Source organism: Globicephala melas, chromosome 16 (genome assembly GCF_963455315.2).
Source record: "Globicephala melas chromosome 16, mGloMel1.2, whole genome shotgun sequence".
In the NCBI taxonomy this organism is placed as follows: Eukaryota; Metazoa; Chordata; class Mammalia; order Artiodactyla; family Delphinidae; genus Globicephala; species Globicephala melas.
This window is the reverse complement of record NC_083329.1, coordinates 68,293,256-68,311,896: the sequence shown is the minus strand read 5'-3', so window position 1 is coordinate 68,311,896 and position 18,641 is coordinate 68,293,256. Positions and strand designations below refer to the sequence as shown.

Below are 18,641 nucleotides of genomic sequence, written 5' to 3'. Positions count from 1 at the left end.
ATAAACACAAGATACAATCAACTTTTTTTTTGATACAATCAACTTTTAAATAAAAATCTTCCCCATAGACTCAACAAAAATAGGGTACGCTAAGTGTTAATAGTCACATTGTTAAGAAGCAAGTTTCTCAAGCTTGACCGTTTTGAGTGCCTCCCACAGAGCACAGCACATCACAAAAACGCTCAAAGGTTTATAGCTTCCCTGACCTCAACTCAGTTCTTCCTCATGTTCCCACATTACTTCTAAAAAGCTTCTCAAAAAAAAAAAAAACTTCTTAGAAACCTCCTCTTTTTCACCAGAAAACAGCCTATAGTATCTAGAAGACTGTAGAACAGAGGAAGAAAAAATAAATATAATTTTAAAGGGTACAAAATAGTACTGGATTTAGATTACACCCCCCCTTTTTTTCCTGTAATCAAAATCAACGTATTTCCGACCTCTTTCATTTCCTTTGTACTCGTAGGTGAGCAGTCGAATTTCATTGAGCCTGTACATTTTCCTTCTAACTCTAACATGAATCATAATATTCCACATTACTTAAAAGGACAGAAATAATAAAGGTAATAGCTTATGCTCTGAAGAGATTAAATCTTACTTTCTATGGCTCTGTGCCATTAATATTATAACTAAAAAGAATCAGCAGTATAAGTACACTATCCATAACTCTGAAGTATGGGAGAAGGTGGAAGGGAAAAAAAACTAATCTAAAAAAAACTTACTGTTTTATTACAATAGAAAAAAGATCATTTTCATTTAGAAGATGAGATACTAAGATCAAAGAGTTCAAGATTTTTAAATATGTCCATTGATTGTTAATTTTGCCAGAGTCACAACTGCTTTAAAAAACAAAACAGGGCTTCCCTGGTGGCGCAGTGGTTAAGAATCGGCCTGCCAATGCAGGGGACACGGGTTCCATCCCTAGTCCGGGAAAATCCCACAATGCCACGGAGCAACTAAGACCGTGCACCACAACTACTGAGCCTGCACTCTAGAGCCCACAAGCCACAACTACTGAGCCCACATACCACAACTACTGAAGCCCGCATGCCTAGAGCCTGTGCTCCGCAATAAGAGAAGCCACCGCAATAAGCCCATGTACTACAAAAAAGAGTAGCCCCCGCTCGCCACAACCAGAGAAAGTCCATGCGCAGCAACAAAGAACCAATGTGGACAATAATTAATTAATTAATTAAAAAAAAAAAAACTTCCTCAGAACAAAGTTTAAGTAAAAGTTTTGCCAAAACCTGGATTATTTTTTCTCTATGTAAAAAATAATAAAAAAGAAAGACTAGACAAAAAATTAGTACCAAATGCACCTATTATCCCTTCAACCCTTTTTGCATTTTTGGAATTTAGTAAAACTGAACACTTTCCTCACACGTTTTAAAATTTCACAGGTAAGTGACTCAGTCAAGAATCCAGAAAGTACAGCCATTTGTTGTTTAAAATAGATAATTTTGATCTACTATTTCCTGAGCTATACCAAGGTTCAAAATATCAAAAGCTGAAGAAAGCACATTAAAAAAATGACAGTGCACATAAGGTCAGTTTCCTATTCTCCAAATTTTAACCTTCACTACAGTACCCTTCTTGAGAAGTAAAAATAGAACAGTTCTCTAAAAGGTTAACACAGGTGAGAAATCAATTGAGAGTGGAGTCTATTGCAGAAGAGATAAAAAAGAACACTTTAGGGGCTTCCTTGGTGGCGCAGTGGTTGAGAGTCCGCCTGCCGATGCAGGGGACGCTGGTTCGTGCCCTGGTCAGGGAGGATCCCGCGTGCCGCGGACCGGCTGGGCCCGTGGGCCGTTGCTGCTGGGCCTGCGCGTCCGGAGACTGTGCTCCGCAGCAGGAGAGGCCACAGCAGTGAGAGGCCCGCGTACCGCCAAAAAAAAAAAAAAAAGCACTTTAGACGGGGTGTGTGTATATATATATATATATATACACACACACACCGTTTTTAGTGGATTATAATTTTATGTCATAAATATAGCATTTTGAAACAGTAGTGTTTTAAAAGAATTGATACCTTAGGGAAGTAATTTAAATACACTTTAAAATTAAGAATTCTGATATGTACTTTTTTGTATAGTAACTGCCACCAAAATATTTTTATCTGTATTTGTGAATATGGTAATTTGTTATAATTTTATCTGAAGATAAACTGCTACATACTTAACCTAAAAGTAAAGCTCTATAAAATAAACTTTATATTTCCACTGATTACAATTATAAAATGAAAGACAGGTTAAAGAAATAACATCTTCAACAGCCTCCTGAGAATTTAAGCAAAAGATTTAAGACACTAGTAACATTATCATTTCACTTTTTCTTTATGACACTAACCTTTACTGTAACTTTGTTAAGCCCATTAGTGAAAAAACTAGAAAACAATTACATGAGCTAAAAATATACACAGGGAAAAGAATAGGAACATTACTTTTAGTCCAAAAATCATGTTTGGGGAAAGAAATCAGTGACTTATAAAGGTCTGTATTAATGATTCAGGGTATGTCCACACGCATTTAAAAATCAAAATATAGGGCTTCCCTGGTGGCGCAGTGGTTGAGAGTCCGCCTGCCGATGCAGGGGACACGGGTTCGTGCCCCGGTCCGGGAAGATCCCACATGCCGCGGAGCGGCTGGGCCCGTGAGCCATGGCCGCTGAGCCTGCGCATCCGGAGCCTGTGTTCCGCAACGGGAGAGGCCACAACAGTGAGAGGCCAGCGTACCGCAAAAAAAAAAATCAAAATATAAAGTGTCTAAGAATAAACCTAAAAAAAGCACATGACCTAAATGAGGAAAATAACTGTAGAACTTAAAAAAAAAACTTTAATAGCTGGAGGGATATTCCATGCTATTTGCAATTCAGACTCAGTGGAAAGGTGTTCTTTCTTCCTGAATTTGTCTATAAAGACGTACACAATTCCAAGCAAAATTATACTAGAATATATGTGTGAGAAGGGGAGAAAATGAAAGGAGTTACAAAATTTTTTTTAATTAAATACACTAAAAATAGTAAAATACATAACCAAGCAGGATTTACTCCTGGAATGCAAAGATGGTTCAACATACAAAAATCAATGTAATATACCATATTAAAAGAATGAAAGGGAGAAAAAAAAAAGAATGAAAGGGAGGAAAAAATGATCATCTCAATTGATGCAGAAAAAGCATTTGACAAAATTCTACACCATTTCATGATACAAAGTGCACGACAAACTAGGAATAGAAAGAACTACCTCAACATAATAAAGGCCATATATGAAAATTCCACAGTTAACATCATATTCAACAGTAAAAAACTACAAACATTTTAAGATTAACAAGACAAAGATGCTTGCTCTTGCCATGCCTATTTAATATGGTGTTGGAAGTTCTAAATAGAAAATTAGACAGGAAACTAAAAAGACATCCACATGGGAAAGAATATCTACTTGCAGATATGATCTTATATGCAGAAAATTCTAAACATTTCACAAACACAGGGGAAAATAACTGTTAGAAAAAAATTCAGCAGTTGCAGTATACAAAATCAACACATGAAAATCAGTTGCATTTCTATACACTAACAATAAGCAACCTAAAAGGAAATTAAGAAAATTCCATTTACAATAGCATTAAAAATATTTAATACTTAGGAATTAACATAACCAGGGAGGCAAAATACTTCTACACTGAAAACAACAAAATGTTGCTGAAAAAAATTAAAAACACAAATAAATGGAAAGAAATATTGTATTCATAGATTAGAAAACTTAATATTGTTAATAATATTAATTCTACTCAAAGAGAGCTACAGATTCAATATAACCTCTATCAAAATCCCAATGCCAGGGCTTCCCTGGTGGCACAGTGGTTAAGAATCCGCCTGCCAATGCAGGAGACACGGGTTCGAGCTCTGGTCCGGGAAGATCTCACATGCCGCGAAGCAACTAAGCCCATGAGCCACAACTACTGAGCCTGTGCTCTAGAGCCTTTGAGCCACAGCTACTGAAGGCCCTGCACCTAGAGCCTGTGCTCCGCAATGAGAAGCCACCTCAATGAGAAGCCTGCGCACAGCAATGAAGAGTAGCTCCCCGCTCGCTGCAACTAGAGAAAGCCCGCATGCAGCAACGAAAACCCAACGCAGCCAAAAATAAAATACATAAATAATTAAAAAAAGAAAAAGGCCAAACTACGAGCAAGCTATTTATATATTTTTAAAATAAGGCCAATAAATACATGAGACTCAAAAACACATAAACAGGAATTAAAGCAAGGTACCTTTTTTGGGGAGCGAATTAGGCAAAAATTATGACTGACAATATCCAATAGTGTTGAGACTTGTGTGGGAAAACTGGTGCTTCCATAAACTGCAGCTGTAAACAGGTACAATCTGTATGGAAATTAGTCTGCTGTTTCAGCGACCAAAATTAAAGGCCCTTCATTCTACCTTCAAAAATACAGTTATGGCTCTACATATTCAGATTCGAAGGGCCAACTGTACTATGCCATTTTAAGAAAGGGACTTGAGCACCCTTGGATTTTGGTATCTGAGGGGGCCCTGAAACCAAGCCCCCATGGATACCTAGGGACAACTGTATTCATAAAATTGGGAAATGACACAAGTACTAGGATATTCATTTCAGCCAACCACTCTAGACATAGCATAAATTTCTCAATCTGATATTACAATTTGGCCCTAATTTTCACATTATTTTTCTTATTGTTATTCCAATATGAACCCTCTCTGAAGCCAAGTGGTTTGCTTTTCCTCATGCCATTCTTTCTACCAAAACCATTTTATACCTCTTCTAATATTATTATTGGGTTGGCTATAATGTTTTTCAGTTTCCTCGTTAAGATGGCTCTAGTAGCGCTTAGGTGTCTTTAACTTCATTCAAAACAATTTTGTAGAATGTACCATGACAGCTGTCATATCAGCGTGAATTTAAAAAAATCACAATTGGTGAATTTTTTTTTTAACATCTTTCTTGGAGTATAATTGCTTTACAACGGTGTGTTAGTTTCTGCTTTATAACAAAGTGAATCAGCTATACATATACATATACCCCCATATCTCTTCCCTCTTACATCTCCCTCCCTCCCACCCTCCCTATCCCACCCCTCTAGGTGGTCACAAAGCACTGAGCTGATCTCCCTGTGCTATGCGGCTGCTTCCCACTAGCTACCTATTTTACATTTGGTAGTGTATATATGTCCATGCCACTCTCTCACTTTGTAAATTGGTGAATTTTTGTATAGCCATTTTAATACTGAAGATGGAAGAAAACAGCAGCATTTTTGGCATTATGCTTTATTATTTCAAGAAAGGTAAAAACGCAACTGAAACGCAAAAAAAGATTTGTGCAGTGTATGGAGAAGGTGCTGTGACTGATCGAACGTGTCAAAAGCAGTTTGCGAAGTTTCGTGCTGGAGATTTCTCGCTGGACAATGCTCCACAGGCGGGTAGACCAGTTGAAGTTGATAGCGATCAAATCGAGACATTAACTGAGAACAATCAATGAGAACAATCAACGTTATACCATGTGGGAGACAGCCAACATACTCAAAATATCCCAATCAAGCACTGAAAATCATTTGCACCAGCATGACTATGTTAATTGCTTTGATGTTTGGGTTCCACGTAAGTTAAGCGAAAAAAAACCTTCTTGACCGTATATCTGCATGCAATTCTCTACTGAAACACAACAAAAATGTACTGTTTTTAAAACAAATTGTGACCAGCGATGAAAAGTGGATAACTGTACAATAATGGGGAATGGAAGAGACTGTGGGGCAAGCAAAATGAACCACCAGCAACCAAACCAAAGGCCAGTCTTCATCCAAAGAAGGTGATGTTACGTATATGGTGGGATTGGAAGGGAGTTCTCTATTATGAGCTCCTTTCGGAAAACCAAACGATTATTTCCAGCAAGTACTGCTCCCAATTAGACAAACTGAAAGCAGCACTCAACGAAAAGCGTACAGAATTAGTCAACAGAAAACACATAATCTTTCATCAGGGTAATACAAGACCATATGTTTCTCTGATGACCAGGCAAAAACTGTTTACAGCTTGGCTGGGAAGTTCACCGGACATTGTACCTTCGGATTTCCATTTATTTCCGTCTTCACAAAATTCTCTTAATGGAAAAAATTTCAATTCCAGGGAATTTCAATTCCCTGGAAGACTGGAAAAGGCACCTGGACTGGAAAAGGCACCTGGACCAGTTCTTTGCTCAAAAAGATTAAAAAGTTTTGGTAAGATGAAAATTATGAAGTTGTCTGAAAAATGGCAGAAGGTAGTGGAACAAAATGGTGAATACGTTGTTCAATAAATTTCTTGCTGAAAATGAAAAATGTGTCTTCTATTTTTACTTTAAAACCGAAGGAACTTTCTGGCCAACCCAATGTATTATGCCAGTCACTCTTCAGGGCCCAAAATATCCTGTTTCCTCAACGAATGCATCCTTCAAATCTGTATCACTCACTTCTATGAATCCATACAGATATTACTGCTTATCATTCATTAAGCACTTAAAATTGGTAACTGTACCTGACAACATCTTACATTTGATTAAGGCTGCACACCTTACAAAACACATGTCTTAAACAGTACCAGTCATTAGAAGGTGCTCAAATATTTTTTGAATAAAAGTATTTCAGTATTTATTCATGTTAAATACCTACTCATATTGAATGACGGTATATTTATTAAATATACTACCTCATTCACACAACTGCCTTGTGAGATGGCCAAAGCCAAGTACTTATTATTCTAAATGTTCTATTACTGTTATTTTACTGCCAGTTCTATCAGCTATTTAACTTCGCACTATGGTTATACATCTGTCTATTTTCTCTAATAGTTCTATCAATTCCAGCTTTATGTATTTTAAGTCATGTCACAGATACTTAGAAAACTGAAATTATATCTTCTTGCTGAATAAACTCTTACCATGGTAAACAAAGCCTCTTTATCCCAAATAACGCTTCTTTTCTGAAACACTGTCTTTAGCATAGCCATGTCAACTATCTTTAATTAGTATTTGCATGGAAGTTTTTTCCCCATCTTTTTACAACCACCTGTAAGTATTCTTATGTTTTAGATAGATTTGTTATAAACAGCAAGTAAGCGTGGGTTGTTTTTTTTTTTCGCTGCGTTGGGTCTTCATTGCTGCGCGTGGGCTTTCTCTAGTTGCAGCAAACAGGGACTACTCTTCGTTGCGGTGTGCAGGCTTCTCACTGCGGTGGCTTCTCTTGTTGCGGAGCACGGGCCATACGCACACAGGCTTCAGGAGTTGCGGCACGTGGGCTCAGTAGTTGTGGCTCACGGGCTCTAGAATGCAGGCTCAGTAGTTGTGGTGCATGGGCTCAGTTGCTCCGCAGCATGTGGGATCCTCCCAGACCAGGGATCGAACCCGTGTCCTCTGCATTGGCAGGCAGATTCCTATCCACTGTGCTACCAGCGAAGTCCCAGTAAGTGTGTTTTGTGGGTTCTCTCCTCCCAGTTTTATAACCTTCCTTTTAATAGAAATGTTTAGTCAATTACATTTAATGTAATTACTGATATATCTGGGTTTAAATTAAATCTCTTATTTTGTGATTTCTGTTTGTCTCACCTTTGTTATGTTTGTCTCTCTTCCTGCCTTCTTTTATTTTTATCACTCCATTTTTTTCCCCTTCTACTAGTCTGTATGATAAGTTGCCTGTTCTTTTAAAGCTTACTCTAGAATAGTGGCATCCAATAGATCTTTCTGCAATGATGGAAATTTTCTTATTTGTGCTGTCTAAAACCATAGTCACTAGCTAGATGTAGCAACTGAGAACCTGAAATTGGCTACAGTGAATGAGGAACTGATATTCAATTTTAATCAATTTAACTTGCCACAATATTCAACAGCACAGCTCTAGTTCTAGAATTTCCCACATCCTGGATCTAGTTGACTGTATCCTCATGGTGGTGTTTAACATGCTCCTCTACCCTCATATGTCCTGCAAATTAGTGGTTGAATGTAGAAGCTTGATTATACTCAAGTTCAATAATTTTTAGTACAAATACTTCATTGGTTTCATTTTTAGTACAAATATTTCATTGGTGTACTTCCTACCATATATTGTCAGTAGATTCATAATGTGTGGTTTTCTTTCAGTGATGCTCAGGTTGATCACATATGAGTGGGAGGAATGAAACCATGTACACTTGCTCCTATCTTTTTTTTTTTTTTTTTTTGCGGTACGCAGGCCTCGCACTGTTGTGGCCTCTCCCGTTGTGGAGCACAGGCTCCAGACGTGCAGGCTCAGCGGCCATGGCTCATGGGCCCAGCCGCTCCACGGCATGTGGGATCCTCCCGGACCAGGGCACAAACCCGTGTCCCCTGCATCAGCAGGCGGACTCTCAACCACTGCGCCACCAGGGAAGCCCACATTCTCTATTTTAAATTAATGGCATCACAATACGTGCCAGGATATATCTATGACTGTTTAAAAGGGAAAAAACAAAAGATCCTTTATTTAGTTTTACACAGAAACATACACTTCACACCATTTACTGGTTGGCTGTCTACTTTTAAAACCAGCTAGTGGTTACAACTGCACAAGTTACGTACCACCACAGCTACAGTTTACATACTTATTTTCCTGTACATAAGTCTTTAGGACCAATCACAATATAAATTCAAGGGCGGGGCGGGGGGGTGGCAGCGGAACCTGTATGTACTCAAATCAGACATAAAAGTTTTTCTACCTACCAGCTAAACCAATTTTCCCTATGGTTAACTTATCCAGGTCATACTGAGCAATGAAATAAAATACATTCATTAACTCATTCAACACTGTGCGCCTAGACCAGAAATTAGTATTAGCAATATTACGATATACATTTTAGACTTACCTAAAGAATTATCCTAACAAAACTTAAAGAATCAAATACCACCAATTCAATATGAAACTTAAATGAAGAGACAGCTAAGCAGAAAAACACAGTTTTCATATTTAAGATACTTACATAGGACATATAAGATTTGCAAAGTAACTTTAATCTACAGGTAGTACACAGTTTAGAACAGCTTAAAATCTATATTACAAAGTTAGCTACTCCTCACTAAGTGAGCTTTAGAAAATTCCCCCAAATACAAACAAATTTACATGTTTGGTCTATAAAACACAATACTATGATTTTTTGTTCCTTTTGGGTACTGAAAAAACCTGATAACATTTCTTTTAAGGTTGTTGTTTTTTTTTTTTTGATGTGGGCCTTTTTTTTTTTTGCGGTATGTGGGCCTCTCACTGTTGTGGCCTCTCCCGTTGCGGAGCACAGGCTCCGGACGTGCAGGCTTAGCAGCCATGGCTCACGGGCCCAGCCACTCCGCGGCATGTGGGATCTTCCCAGACCGGGGCACGAACCCGCGTCCCCTGCATCGGACTCTCAACCACTGCGCCACCAGGGAAGCCCAACGTGGGCCATTTGTAAGTCTTTATTGAATTTGTTACAACATTGACTCCATTCCATGTTCTTGGTCCTTTGGCCATGAGGCATGTGGGATCCCAGCTCCCCAACCAGGGATTGAATCTGCACCCCCTGCATTGGAAGGCCATGTCCCAACCACTGGGCCAACAGGGAAGTCCTAAAACCTGGTACTTTTTTTTTTTTAATTGTAGAATGCTTTTTATTAGAGAGTAATTTTCAAGTTAAAAAATAGGTAACAATAATTGCCATACTTTTCATTTCTCTACAAGAAACTTTCAATCTGAGTTTTTGACAAGGGACTATTAGAAAACAACTATTTTCAAGTAACTTCACATTGATTCATTGTACTTCAAATAAAACATTTGCTGAGAACACTGTTCTTGTGAAAGAGATTTAAAATTATATTATATCACTCATAAAGCAACTTGGTATGAGCATTCAGAAACTGTGTGCATTTGCTCCTTTCTATCCAATAATGAGTCCCCAAAGAACTCAAGATGTTATCAAATTTAGTATTAATGGTAGCCAGGAGTAAAGTTTTATAAGCGCTATAGAAAAATGTTCCATGATTGTAAAACCGCTTTTTTTCAATGTACACAAAATATCTTCATATTTCTCTACTGACATTAAAAAAGAGTTAGCTTCTTTCACCAAGAAACGGAAGTTTTTATTTGTGTGTGTGTTGCCTTTGTTGTTGTATCTGTGTTCTTCTTTTATGTTGCAATCAAGATGTAATTCAGTTCTTAGCATCCCTTCCTGAATTTTTGAATACTCCAGTTAATATTTTCCTTCCTTTATTATGACTTTACTTCTTCCCTGACTCTGTATTTGTTTCAAGCAATATATTAATATAAAGGATATTGACTCAAAAGGATTCTTGTGTAAAAATAGAAATGATGGAAACATTATTCTACAGAGGAAAAAAATAACTGACCCAAGATCCAGACATCCCAAGTGTGAATCTGTTAAGTGTCCATTCTCAGGAGCTCCAGAGCAGTTTCTATTTCATTTGAAACAGGACTGGGTCCTTGGTATGAAGATCTATCGGGTATAATGTACTTCAACTTCTCATTCACTCAGCAAATATCTAACCTCTTATGCAACACAGCACAAAGTCGAGTGCAAAATTCTGGGAATTTTATTCTCAAGAAGCAGACTCAAACACAAACAGCACACTCTTAGATTTTAATCTGGAAGACTAAAGTCCAAGATAAAAGAAAAAAAGAGGAGTGTGGAAAAGTGGAAACTTTTGTGGGAAAGGAAAATAGATGACTGCATCCAAAATGAGGAATCCCAGTGGGGAGGTCTCTAACCAGATTAAAAATGATTTTCAATGACACTGCAAAATGTCACAGTAACCTGGAATGTTTTATGAAAACCTGATATATTTTTTAAAAATATTCACACTTTGGATAGGATTAGCGTGAAACAATGATGCAATCACATTAAGCTTCAAGGGAAGGTAGGTGGGTAAGTGACTGAATGGATGAATAAATAAATAAGTAAATAAATAAAGGGCTGTTAAGTTGTGCAAGGGTAGTAAAATGAGCAAAGAGTAAATCAATTTTTGCTCTATAATTAGCATGACAATATTATTCAAGGTTGAATATTATGCAACCATACTTGTCTCAACTGTCAGCTTTCCTTCCATAATACTATCAATCTTCTAGAAAGTTCCTGAAAAAGTAGGGCAGTAATAAACATTCAACATGTATAACAACTCAAGAACCTTTCTAAACAATGGAGCTACAAAAAAGAAAACATGCTGAGGGCTCACAATGTATTTTATGTATTTCAATTTAATCAACAACTTGGTCCTCCTTAATTAAAAGGGTTCAGATAAAGTCTTTTGTTGGTTAATGTAATTCCAAGATATCCCAGAAGATTTTTCAAGCCATTTTTTAAAAGTCACCAACAAAATAGGTGAAATTATACAAGCACAGCTGAGTACAGCTTCTACAAATTAAGCTCATTTACTTAAGAGATCACATAGTGATATTGCTAAAACTCACAGCAGGAAAAAGTACAATAATTTTAGCCTTAATTTATTTGTATCAAATCATGGTCATATTGTAAAAGAATATTTTTGCTACCATGGTGTGGTGGGCAGAATAATGCCACCTCAAAGATGCTCATGTCCTAATACATGAAACCTGTAACTATGTTAAATTCCATGCCAAAGGAGAATCAGGGTTCAGATGATATTAAGGTTGTTAATTAGCAGATGGGGAGATTATCCTGGATTATCTGTGTGGGCCCAATATGATCACAAGGGCCCTTAAAAGTGTAAGGGGAAGCAGGAGAGTCAAGAGGGAGATGTGACTAGAGAAAAACAGAGACAAACTGCTGGTTTTTAAGGAGGAAGAGGACCACGAGCCAATGAATGTGGGCTGCTTCTAAAAGTGAGACCTAGAGCCTCCAGTAAAGAACACAATTCTAATCGCACCTTGATTTTAGCCCATGGAGACCCAGAAGTTAGACTTATCATCTCCAGAACCATTATAATAATCAATTCGTATTGTTTAAACCACCAAGGTTGTGATAATTAGTTAACAGTAGTATAGGAAATTAATGCATGTGGAAATTCCTCATACATAAGACCAAAAATAAGAATAACTGACTAACTTTTGAGACCAAGCATCCCCTAAACTACTTTCAAGTTCTGATAATTATCCTTCCAAATCATGTGCCATAAATACATACATATCTGAGATTCCTAATGAACTTGCAGTTTTTAAATTACATATATTTGTAACCAAAAAAAATACACAGAAGTAATTGATCAAGCTCCTTTGGGGGGCTTCCCTGGTGGTGCAGTGGTTAAGAATCTGCCTGCCAATGCAGGGGACACGGGTTCGAGTCCTGGTCCGGGAAGATCCCACATGCCGCGGAGCAACTAAGCCCGTGCGCCACAACTACTGAGCCTGAGCTCTAGAGCCTGCGAACCACAACTACTGAGCCCACGTGCCACAACTACTGAAGCCTGTGCTCCTAGAACCCATGCTCCACAACAAGAGAAGCCAAGACAATGAGAAGCCCGCGCACCGCAACAAAGAGTAGCCCCCGCTCACCACAACTACAGAAAGCCCAGGAGCAGCAACAAAGACCCAACACAGCCAAAAATTAATTAATTAATTAATTTTTTTAAAAAAGCGCTCCTTTGGGCTTGATTTATTCTGCAGTAACAAAAGTCTACAACGCGAATTGCATTTTGGTGATGCTAAACTGTCCCAAGTTTAACTTAGAAAATATGAATGCAAAAAAAGAAATATAAGAAAGTTTGGAAGTAACGCTAAATCTGTAGGTTCCAGGCTAAAAAACTCAGATTACACTGTAACAACATAAATTTTTAAAATTAAGACTGTTACAGGAAAACTGTCAAAGGTTCACATAGTTATAGTTCAAAACACATTTCTGAGGTAAAATTTACATATAGGAAATGCACAGATATTAAGTGCACAATTCAATGAGTTTTGACATATGTATGCACCCGTGTAATCAACAATCAAGATGCAAAACGTTTCCATCATCTGAGGAAACTCCTTCCTCTTCTTTCCAGTTGATTCCCTCCATCCACGTACACTTTTCATTTTTAAATACCCAATTTATCATCTTGCCTTTTCAAACATGGTATGTGTAAACCCCCCATCTCATATAATTTAAATTCCCATACAAAAAAATTTTTAATATATTTAACTTCGATAACTTGACCGTCGCCAATGACATTCGTAATTTAACACTATACTTCCCAATTTTCACGTATCTACTAAAACAAAACACAAAATTTTTAGGAAAACACAAAATATCATTCTATGTTTGTTTTGAAACAATTAAAAAATGCTGACCCAAGGGCTTCCCTGGTGGCGCAGTGGTTGAGAGTCCGCCTGCCGATGCAGGGGACGCGGGTTTGTGCCCCGGTCCGGGAAGATCCCACATGCCGGGGAGCGGCTGCGCCCGTGAGCCATAGCCGCTGAGCCTGCGCGTCCGAAGCCTGTGCTCCGCAACGGGAGAGGCCACAACAGTCAGAGGCCCACTTACCGGAAAAAAAAAAAAAAAAAAAAAAAGCTGACCCATAATCTATCTTCCACATAAAACCAAGACAATTACATATCAGAGTAAAAGGAGGAAAAATAAAATAAGCACATGCTTTTTACACAAACACTGAATTGCCACAATTTGTAGAACCATTAAGAAATGTTTGGATTTTTTTTTAAGGAAGATTCTCTTTTTCTTCTTTTCAACGAGAATAACCAACCAGAATCTCCAAAATTACTTCTATTCTGCAAATATATTTTGCAGTATCAAGTTGACATTAACACACTCCGCAAGAAACCATATCACTGACTACGTTCATGAAACCGGAGTTAACAGAAACACGCAAAAACTCCAACAAAAGTATTAAGATACATATGTACACGTAAATTCGGAATTGTAAACCTGCATATAAACAAAAAGAAAGTTCCCAAATTTTAAATATCCACTGAAAAATTAAATACCCCACAGTATTACCAATAAATTTCATGGATTATGTATTCATAAGTCAACCTTTCAAAGCCTAGTCAGTGTCTCGCCTCTCCTTGGCTCCTTAACTCCAACATGTCCCCCAGTGAAAACGTTATTGGAACACTAACAGCATATCCTGTCTCAGAATCTTGCACACTCCTACACTAGTGAAAGAAAACACTGGCAGTGCTCACAAGTGAGGAAAAGCAAGCAAAGAAAAAGACACTTTAGGGTTCTGCAGAATCTTAAACGTTTTAACTTACAATATTTCTTGCTTCATTTAAAATCATATAAAATCCAGGAATGGATGACTTTAACGCACTATTCCCTTCTAACAAAAAAACACAACACTATGGAAAAAACAAACGGAAGAAAAGAAGGGAGAGAGGGAGGGAGATAATAATTTCCATGGCCCTCCAAACCAAAAGTTTTCATTTTCATCGTTTTCTGTTAGAAATCCAAGCATCTACTGTAGGAAAAGGTTGAATCAGGGCCCCCGCCACTGCCAGGGCCTTTGCCTCGAAAACACACAAGAATCCCAGGACAGACTGGAAAACCAAAGCTCTGTCTCTTTCCTTTTCTCCCTCCCCTTCAGCAATCTTACGGGATAAGTTTTCAGTCTCCAACGCCTGCACCGTTAAGACTTTCGCACAGAGAGGCAGGTGAGGCTGGGCCCCTACCGCCACGAGCGAGGGGTCCGCCCCCACCCCCAACCGCCCACGCAGCACCCGGCTGGCAACCCCGCCTTTCCGTAAGGTCTCCGCGGCCGCATCCCTCCTGGATAGCGGCCAAAGGGCCCGGGCGGGCGCCGGGGAGTCCCGAGGGGGTCACCGCCCCCGCAGAGGAAGTTCCTCGCGGGGAGGAGGCGATCCTGGCAGGGCACGTGGGCAAACCGGCCCAGAGCGCAGGAGAGGGGCGTGACCGCCAGTTGGCCTGGCTGAGCCAGGTGCCAGAGGTAACCCCACAAGGTGCGGCTGCGAGACCAGGGGTGGGGCTGCGGCCGCGGGCGAAAGACTGAGGGGAGTTCGCTCTCTTACCGCCAAGTCGGGATTGTGGCTGTCCCTATGTGACACCGCTCGGATAACCCCCGCTCGCCAGCCCCGGCAGCAGCGTCCGCTCTCCCCGCGCTCCGGCTGCGCCTCTTCGCCGACCGCCAGGCACAGGAACCGTTTCCCCACCAGCTCCGGCCGCGTCTCCACCGCCATAGCCGTCGCTGCCGAAGTGGCCGCTGCCTCCTCAGCTGCCAGGAAATCACCGAAACCCCGCTCCTACCGGCCGCCCATGCCGAGGACAGCTGACCTAGGGAAGGCGGCGGCCCCGCAAGCGAGCGCAGGCTCGGGGGCGCACTGGACGCTCTGCCCAGAAGGGCACAGCGACCTCGGTCTCTCACAGTCCTCAGCGCTCCCCTGGTCTTCCCGACTTGCAGCCTCTGGCTGCAGTTCCACAAATAAAAGAAAGAAACGGACAGAAATTTCCACACGGCCGTCTCAGGCCCCGAGGCAGCGCCGGCCGCTACAGCCACCGCGCCGCGGCCAGTACTACTCCGCCTCCCCATCCACTAGCGTGATTGAAGGAGCGCCGCGCGTCTCCTTCCGCCGGCGCGGGCTGGGGGAGGGAGCCGCGGGACAGGGTCGGAGGAACCACCGCAGACGGAAAGTAGTGCCCGACGCTGCAGCAGCGTCTGCGGGACCAGCCAGGATAAAAAAACAGAGTGGGGCGGGAGAAAGGAGTGCAGTCCTTCAGAAACGTAGTGTTTGACGTCCACCTCTCTACTCGTCGCTCCCTGAGAAGTGGGGGAGTTGGGGGTGAGGTGAAAGTGAAGTGTGCTGGTTCCACTCTGGGTCACAAAACAAACTCAAGGTTAAAAGCCGCATCTCCAGAGTGATGTTTTTCAGAACACATGGCGCCTGCAGTCTTAGTTAGCCGCAATTTTGCCTGAATTAACAGTCCCGTAGTCCAGGCTGCAAAGCAGAGCAACACTTTCAAATGAAAAATAAGCCCACAGAACTCGGTCACGACAGAAACACAGTCCACGACTTTAAATGAAAATGAAGATAACACTGTCATCCTTTCATTCTTCCTGTTTTGGGGAGATACTCATTCTGGGTTTGAGCTATTCAGAGATTTACACCGCGATACTGCTTTATTGTAAGAAAGCCAAACATCCGGTTGAGGGCTTTTTGTCAACATTCTTAAAATTCACAGTCTCTGCACCAATTTGAGTACTTTTAGTACTAGTACATACGCCAAACTCACTGATCAGATAATAAAAACAGAGAAAGGCTCCAGATTCAGTTGTTAGAAAATACCGTGGAAAGAAAAGGATTTTGGCCAATCATAGTTCAGGAAAATAAATTATGTTTTCTTCCCGTCCAATCACAACAGGACTTTGTAACCCATACACGTACAGATCTCCAACTTAGAACAATTACTCCTTCTTTGATCTAACCCTTCAATCCTTCTAGATCAAACCTCTATAGATCTCGGTGAGAAGTTCGATTTCAGGCATACATTACAGTGTTTTTTAAAAAGTAGTTTTCAAAATCCCAGTTGTGGGTTTTTTTCACGGCCACTACTGATTACATAAACTCCCAAAATTCTTCTAGTCCAATAAAAACTTTTTCTAAATTTCGGTTTCTTAAAGATTTTTCTAAGCCTCCACAAAAAAAAAGTTACCTTTTTAAAAGGAATTTACACTAGAAATTTGAATATTTAAAATAAACATAAGGCTTTTATCTGCTTTCTTACAACACCCAAGCTGAGCTGTTTGAAATGGAAAATACATGGCCGCAGCTAACAGGTTAAAAACCAAAATTGCAAGACAGATTTTAATCATCATTGTCTAATTTTGCTACTCTAAAGACCAAATGTAGAACTGTAATAGATAACAAAGGAAAACCATATCTAGAAATGCATACTTGCAAGTTGAGAGAAAAATTTAATTTTACTTGTGCCATCTTATTTCCAAGTCCACTCTTTTAGCACACACTGTATAATACTTAGCAAATCACCTTGAGAACTACAGACTAAGATTTCTAAAGTCTCAACGTGGATTAAGGAGCCAGTAAAATAACCTGGTGAAAATAATCTAACACGTGGAAAGAAAAAAAGTAAGATCTAAATTCAGATACCAATTTATCAATGACTTGCTTTGTGATCTCTGGTATGACACAATTGCTACAACTGAAATTGCCTGCTTCCTAATCTCAGTGATAGTCTGGGAGCAAGTGAGAAAATATAAAGTCGTTTGAGAAAAGAGATGCACATATAATATGCACATATTATCACATAAATACCATTCACTAAATTATATTTTTAGAGTATAGGTTGTCCTGTTGCCTTAATAAAACTGCCAGCTGATTTTAATTTTGTAGGCAAGCTCCTCTAAATGGACCCTAGGAACCCTCTCTATATGTAGAATGCTGTCCTTTCAAGTACTCTGAAAAGCATGTCAATCAACCAAATCAATCAAAACATTTCAAATAAAAAAACAAAAAGTTTTTCAGAAGGCCATATATCTTCAAACATCTTATATTCTTAGAACTATATTCCAGATAGCAGTCTAGGAATCCCTTGACTACAACCAGTACCTAGGGTTCAATGACAACAACAACAAATCACTAATGTGTGGATGTTTTGCTTTTGGAGAAACTTGAAGTGCATTTTTTAAAATGTAAAATAAAACGGCCTTAAAGGATTTTTGTTTGTTTGCTGGCATTTTTTTGCTTTGTTTCAGGGAGTACAGTTGACCCTTGAACAACATGGGATTGAACCGTGGGTCCACTTACATGCAGGTTTTTTTCCGTTTAAGTACTACTATAGTACTACCCCATCCAGCTGGTTGAATCCACAGATGCAGAACCTCTCACACTGAGAGCCAACTGTAAAGTCATACTCAGATCCTCTACTGCACTGGGGATCAGTGCCCCTAACCCCCGAGTTGTTCAACAGTCAACTGTAGTTACATTATTTTTGCCAGCAACTCATAACTGTAAATAACATGGAATAAAAATAAATTTAAAGTCAGACTTGAAACCTTAAAATATTTGTTTGTTCAGTTAGTTCCCTTACATCCTTTACTTTCATAAAGATCCTCAGAAAATGCCAGGATTAGTAACTATAAAGAAAAGAAGTTATAATACTATAGTTGTAAGTTATAGTACTTCACTATATAGATGAAGACAGTGACACAGAAGTACTTAAAATAACTAAGTTTACAGAAGCTGAAAATTTAGATATATAGACTAGATCTTCTACTCTTTCCATCCCCAAACCCAAATATGTACATTAAATATATACACACACACACATACACATCAATTCAGGCAAATTTCGTACATCCAATTATCTTAATCTATATACAAGATAAAATGGGGGATCGTTTTGTTTTTTAAAAGTCTACAAAAATTTATTTATAAAATCTACTTGATTTATTAAAAAACCTGACTTATAAAGGAAGACAATGTATTCATTACAATGATAAGTGCCACCATTACCCACTTAATTATCAATAATGAGTAGTTCATCAAACTTAGTTTCATAAACAACCAACTAGTTATTTTTTACTTTTTCACTTGGTTTAACTATAGAAAGGGCCAATTATCTGCTCTAACACATACCAGTATCCTGCATCACTATAGGTATATATTTTAAACATCACAGATAAAACAAATATGTAAAAAGGTTTA

General features: G+C 39.2%; 1 protein-coding gene across 5 annotated transcripts in view; it reads right to left on the bottom strand.

The window, feature by feature from the left end:
- Positions 1–18,641, bottom strand: part of JMJD1C (jumonji domain containing 1C) — a 307,273-nt gene that overhangs the window by 230,578 nt on the left and 58,054 nt on the right. For 4 of the 5 annotated variants that reach the window (XM_030848207.2, XM_060286515.1, XM_030848210.2 and 1 more), the window contains exon 1: positions 14,991–15,158. The exons of the other annotated variant lie outside the window; for it this stretch is intronic. In XM_030848207.2, coding sequence (XP_030704067.1) covers positions 14,991–15,158 — 168 coding nt within the window. Of the gene's footprint in view, positions 1–14,990; positions 15,159–18,641 lie in introns of those variants that run through there. 5 annotated transcript variants of the gene reach the window in all.